This window comes from Limulus polyphemus, unplaced genomic scaffold, assembly GCF_000517525.1.
Source record: "Limulus polyphemus unplaced genomic scaffold, Limulus_polyphemus-2.1.2 Scaffold69, whole genome shotgun sequence".
NCBI lineage: Eukaryota > Metazoa > Arthropoda > Merostomata > Xiphosura > Limulidae > Limulus > Limulus polyphemus.
The window spans coordinates 87,714-94,327 of record NW_013665679.1 but is presented as its reverse complement, the minus strand read 5'-3'; the positions used below and the strand labels follow the sequence as shown (position 1 = coordinate 94,327).

The 6,614-nt window shown below is 32.6% G+C and overlaps 1 protein-coding gene across 3 annotated transcripts in view; it reads left to right on the top strand.

Moving 5' to 3' along the window:
* LOC106465580 (SHC-transforming protein 1-like) overlaps nt 1–6,614 on the top strand; it is a 68,833-nt gene that overhangs the window by 29,901 nt on the left and 32,318 nt on the right. For all 3 annotated transcript variants that reach the window (XM_022393898.1, XM_022393905.1, XM_022393901.1), the window contains one exon: nt 5,885–6,004. In XM_022393898.1, coding sequence (XP_022249606.1) covers nt 5,885–6,004 — 120 coding nt within the window. The remainder of the gene's footprint in view (nt 1–5,884; nt 6,005–6,614) is intronic.

Here is a 6,614-nt window from a genome sequence, read left to right as displayed (position 1 = left end):
CTTCTTGTTTCTTTTCTCGTTCTTTCTGTTTCTTTTCCTTTTCCTCTAATAACTGCTGTAATTTCTCTTCTTGTTTCTTTTCTTTTTCCTCCAACAACTGCTGTAATCTCTCTTCTTGTTTTTTTTTTCTTGTTCTTCTTGTTTTTTTTCTCATTCTTCTTGTTTCTTTTCTTTTTCCTCTAACAACTGCTGGAATTTCTCTTCTTGTTTCTTTTCTCGTTCTTTCTGTTTCTTTTCCTTTTCCTCTAATAACTGCTGTAATTTCTCTTCTTGTTTCTTTTCTTTTTCCTCCAAGAACTGTTGTAATTTCTCTTCTTGTTCTTCATGTTTCTTTTGCTGTTCTTGTATTGCTGCCATCAAATCTGCTAAGCTGTAGTTTGATTTGCCGCTTCTCGTTTCCATTTTTGTTATCCCACTGTTGACACCAATTTGTTACGTCTCTGTATGTTTGTTTGTTAATTTTTCTATGATACAAGTCCTTTCTTAAATAAAACTTGTTTAGTCTTCCTCAATACAACTTTGCAATACACTTAATTTTCACATATACACACACTATAGTTCACAACAATTCACTCACTTTCTACCGCGCTTGACTCAATTGTCCGTCTCTATCTCCGCCTGTCAGCAACTATAGTTCCGATCTCTGTATCTGCTATCCTCAGTTCCCGCTGACTGTAACTGCTGTCCTTGGTTCCCCACTCTCACTCTTTCTCTCTGCCTAGTGCACTTATATACGATAATACTGCCTCTTCTAGAACTTTCTAGGCACTCAACACGTGCAACTAACGTCACTTGACTTCCGCTGTCGTAACACACTAGCGTTTATCGCGAATCTTCTAGAACACTTGTCACGTGACCCCCGCTGTCGTAACAGTATCTTGTTAATGGTACTAAGAGATATGCTTAACTTCATCACAGTGAAGTTTGGGGTTGGAGGGTTCACTTTCATAACCATAGTCTTCACTTTGAGAATGAGCGCTTGCTATGGATTGGCTTACTGTGTGGTTTAAGAGCCTTTACTAGCTAAATACTCAGTTGTGTAAATTTTCACTTCCACAAGGAACATTGAAGGTTTCTTTCTTTGAAATTTTGTGCTTTTTACTGTACATCATTTAACAGCTTCACTGTTTGAATAAATTTTATAATGTATTTCCAGCCATAAATTTAGCTGTGGTAGTATTACACTGTAAGATTCACTAATGAATTTGCCATGAGACAAATATATGTATATATATATATATACACACATTAACATATGATATAATTAGGACAGCAGAAGTCACGCGATGCTGGGAGCATGTGTGCTGGAGTTTTTAGAAGGATCGTGATTTAACGGGCAACCTCACGATTGCCCTAGCATTTGCTAGATGCCCTCTTTTTTAGTATGTAAGCCGGAGATAGATTGAAGAGAATTGATTGAGATAATCGAGTCAAGCGAGCAGTAGGCACCGTAAGTAAAGTGTGTGAATCACTGTGAATTATAGCATGTGTTTATAAAAGTTGTTAAGTTTAAAGTGACTGTGAAAATTAAGTGTATTACAAAGTTTGTAACGAGAAAGAATAAACTAGTTTTAATCAAGAAGGGATTTGTATCGCTGAACTCACTCAAAAAGAATTTTTACCGGAAATTATCAAACAGCTCATCCTATAAGTTGATGCCACAGCAGAAATATATACATATCATTCACAGAAAGTGCAATTAACCCTCTGTTAATGTTATAATTGGCAACAAAGAGCATATATGTTAAACTGGTATCTCCTATGCACAATTTTTATTTCTGAGAGGAACTGTTATGTTGCATATCACAACATAAGAAGATATAAAAAGAAATACAAAAATTTGTGAAGACATTATTTTAGATAATTCTTGTTACTGAGCTTTAGGGCAGAAAGTTATGCATATCATCCCTACATTGTGGAAGAAAAGTTGTTCTGGTTGAAAGCTTCATGTAATGGGGATATGGGATCAGCTCAGATTTTTTTTACTCAGTTTACACTTCAGTATTAAGAAAATAAGGCAGGTAGTCTTGGTACTAGGTGTTCATAATAATTTGGTCTTTGATTATATCAAAGTGTAATGTATGTATAACAGACACACATATTGTTCTGTGTGTATTTATAAATATGTATGCATTATTTATGTCTACCATGAACAGAATTGTGAGGAGGATGCTGTTGTTTTACAAAGAGATTTAGATTATTGAGCAAGTAGATGACAGACATTATCTGATTATTCTAAATGCAAGGTAATGCATGTGGGCTACCTCAGTTCAAACTATAATTACCACCTTCGTGGGAGTCAACTCAATAGTTTTATGAAAGAAAAAGATCTTGGTGTTTTGATCAGTGAGTTTCATGAGCCTTTCAGGCAGTGTGCTGTTGCCAGTGAGAAAGCAAATGGGATTTTGTGTTGTATATACAAGAATATTGAATGAACTTCAAAGGAAGTTTTTGTTTCCTTGTACGATCTCTAGTTAAGCCTCATTTGGAGTATATTTTGCTCAGTCATAGGCTCCTTAGCTTACGAAGGACATTCAGTTGTTTGAAAAGGTTCAAAGGAGAGCTACTAGGATGATTCCTAGAATGGAGAGGCTATGATGTGAGGAAAAATTAAGTTCCTTAGTATAGTTTCTCTCAAGAAAAGTAAGGTTAGAGGTATTTTGATTGAGGTGTTCAAAATTATAAAAGGAATAAATAAGTCTGATGCATCATCTTTTTTCCTACTTAATGGTAATAGTGGTAGGACTAGTGGATGTAGATTTAAGATATGGCAAGATAAAAGTAATCTGCAAATTAAGCAAATTTTTAAAACAGGGTAGTCAGCCTTTGGAATAGATTGCATTTGGATGTAGTAGACACAGCAGGATTGGGAGAGTTCTAGAGAGGGCTTGATGAGTACTTGGAGAGTCAGGATTGGATATAGGTAGATAGATGTATGATGTAATAAATGGGACAGCATCTTGTTGTCCCTCAAATGTTATGATACGGAATGTTAAGATAGTAGTTAAATTTTAATTTACAAACTTACATAGTTGTATTGTGTACAGTAAAAACTACAACTACTGTTTTCTTTGTGGGAGCAAACTTCTCTGTCTGAGAATGGCAACAGCTTTGCTTAAATATTCATGGACTATCCTACATATATCAATAAATCAAATACAGAAATAATTCAATTTGAAAACTTTCGGTATCTCTACAATTTCTTCTTGAAATAAAATGAGAGTAGCTATAAAGTTAATAAACTTTATTACCCTACAGATATCATCAGTAAAATATAAAAAATCATGATTAGTTTCAGCTATAGTCCTACCTCATGTATCAGATAGTTGAATACTTCTTTCATTGTTGGAAATGAAATTATTTTTCAGTTCTAATATTCATAGAAAAATTAAATTTCAAAGCTCATTAGCTGGAGTAGTTATGTTGAACATTTTTCAAACATGTGATTCATGCATGTTTAAAATTATGATAAACATTGTTAGAGACCCATACTTTGAGAAACTTTTACTCAGAACAGGTATGGATCCAGGAAACTGTAAGAGTGGGGATAGGGTGGGAAGCTTAACTAGATCTCTACTAGCACTACTGATACATTTATATTACTTTCATTGTTTATTTTACTTATAACTATACACTACTAGTAATTTTGGTAATATAATAAATTAGAAAGCTTACAAAATTAATTATGATTATCTCAGTCTGGTTATAATTCAGCAATTTGAAAACATAAATCTTTATTTCTAATAATGTGTTTTATATATTAGTGTAACAACAGCTAAAGACAAACATTTCAAATTTTGCAATTAATATCTAATAGTTACAAGTGTATTTAGAAAAAAAATTACAAAGTTTACACCTAAATTCATATTTTATCTATTATAAACTGGGTGTCTGTTTTCAGTTGTTTTTTTTTTAAGTTATATAGTCATTGCACTTGCATATTTGCTTATTTTGGACATGAAAAATAAAAGAACCTTCTTTTTCATGAGTATTCTAACTTCCAAACTTTGAGAAATTGATTTCATAACAAGTCTGTGTTATAGGATCCACAGGTGTCCTAAGTAATACTAACTTTGATGGAAACAAATTTCTAAAGTCTAGACACATATTTCTGTGTCTGAAAAACCAAAGCATGAAAAATTACCATGCTAACATTTAATTGACATTGATACTGTTGTATTCACTTACAAATAATCAGTTATTGGCTGATGCCATAACTGTATTGCTGTAGACCCCAGCTGTGTTGACTTCAAAAACACTGAAAAAGGTTTTACAGTAATTAATAGATCAATCAAATAAAAACACTAACATCTAATACTTCTTTTTGATATTGTATGGCAAAGTAAAGATCTTTGGCTGTTTTTTATTAAATTCTGAAAAAAAAATTGAGGTTGGGTCTGGATCCCACTTCCAAATCTTTATCTACTTACATATTGTTACGTCTCCGTTTGTTAGTTAATTTTCCGTAAATTCGTTCCGACAAAACTTTAGCGACACAAGTCCTTTCTTAAATAAAACTGGTTTATTCTTTCTGAATACAACTTTACGATACACTTACTTTCAACAATCGCTCTATAACAAATGCTATAATTCTCAACGAACGTCTCACGTGCCCGTGCTCGACTCAACAATACTCAGTTCAATTACACACATTGTTGCCGTCAATTTGTGACAGTCTTATATATACAAGACTACTCCCAATATAGTAGTCTCCCGACAATTCACGAAGGTTCGAGAAGGACGTGGCGTGATTCTAGTCACGTGACCTCGCTGACGCAACAATATATTTAAATAATATAGTTATTAATTTCTGAAAAACAATGTGTGACAATTTTGCCCCTGGGCCTCTTCATTAAATCCACTTATGCTTATACAACATTAAAGAATTAGTTCCTAAAAAAATGGGTGGGGTACAGACCCCCTAAACTCTTCTCTCCAAGATCTACATCTGGTAATGCAATATTAAAGAATGCATTTATAACTTAGAAATATAAAACAATGTATATAAAAAAAACATTAAATTTACAATTTATTTAACTCTTTTAAGTATCCAGAGAATTAGCAGGGGGTGCTTCCAGCCAGTTGCCTTCCCTCTTGTCATTTCAAAATTTAATGACAGTTACAGATAGCTTTTTGTAGCTTTGCAATAAAAGACACAGGATTAGCAACTTAATTGACAGGCCCGGCATGGCCAGGTGGTTAGGGCGCTCGACTTGTAATCTGAGGGTCACGGGTTCGAATCCCCGTCACAACAAACATGCCAACTTCCGTCAACTAAATCAGATCAGGGAATTTGGGTGCATATTATCTGCTGATGGCGCCCCAATAACTCGCAACTAAAAAGAAAAAAAACTTAATTGGCAATAGAAGCAAACCGAGAAGCTTAAATGAGGCATCTATCTCCAATTATACAACTTTATGTTTAATAACAAACAAACATAATGGCAATATTTTGGTTACATAGATAGGTAAAATAATAAGAACCCCTAATTTTAATAATTATTTTTATGACAGCCAGTTTAATCATAATTTCTATTAATTGTTTCTTGGAACAATCAAAAATAGATAATAAGCGAAACAACTAATTTAATCAGTTGATTATTTTCCTGACAGTTCATGTAATTATAATTTCAATTATTTGAGTGTTGGAATAATCAAAATAAATATTAAACAGATAACTCATATTGATCAATTGATTATTTTCATAACAGTCAATTTAATCATAATTTCAATTAGTTGATTAGTTTACAAAATACTGATGTAATCTCTGCTCTTAGGTAATTGATTAAGTCACCCAGCTGTACTTGTACGAACTTTGAAGCATAAATAAATAAATAATCAGATTGTTAGAAGTAATGTGTTATATGTGTGAACTTTGAAACAGGTGGATAAACGAATAAGCAGGATGTTATCACAAAGACCAAACTTGGATTATGCTGGATCAAATGTCAACCTAATAATCACCAGTTCCTGTCTCAGCCTAATAGTAATAGAATCTGGAGAGGTTAGTTGTTTATAGGGTAGGAATAAATTAAATTAGTACTGCAGACAGGTTTGAAAAACTAAAAACAAAAACATATGATGAAGTTTAACAAATTTCTCATGTTTTTGTTTGTTCTTAAAAAAACTTGAAGAGTTTCAGACCAGAAAGGTGTTCAGATTACTATAGTAACCATTATTGTTTAACTGTTTCCGTTTGATGTCTAGTAGAAATATAAATTTATCATACATAGACTAAAAAGTCAGTCACAATTAAACAAAACTAGCTGCTCCAAAGAATGAAGTAACAAAAAATTCTGTGGTTTAGCAAGCTTACCTTATAGCAGTTTTAGTAACTAAATTATTCATGCTTTTTCTTTTGTATCATTAAGGGTTTCTAATTTCCCAGTAAAAAAAACAACAAAAAAAAAAAACAATAGATTTAGAAATGCTTAACTACATTTTCAGCTACACTTGTTTTGTTACAAGAACAGACTGGGGCCACTGCTAAATCTAATCTGATAAATCTAATAAAGCTGTAACATTAAATATTAGGTCATCAAGAAATTAATGTCACTTTTTTGGATGAAAAAACCCAAACAACTTGTATATCAAAACAAAACATTTATTAAATG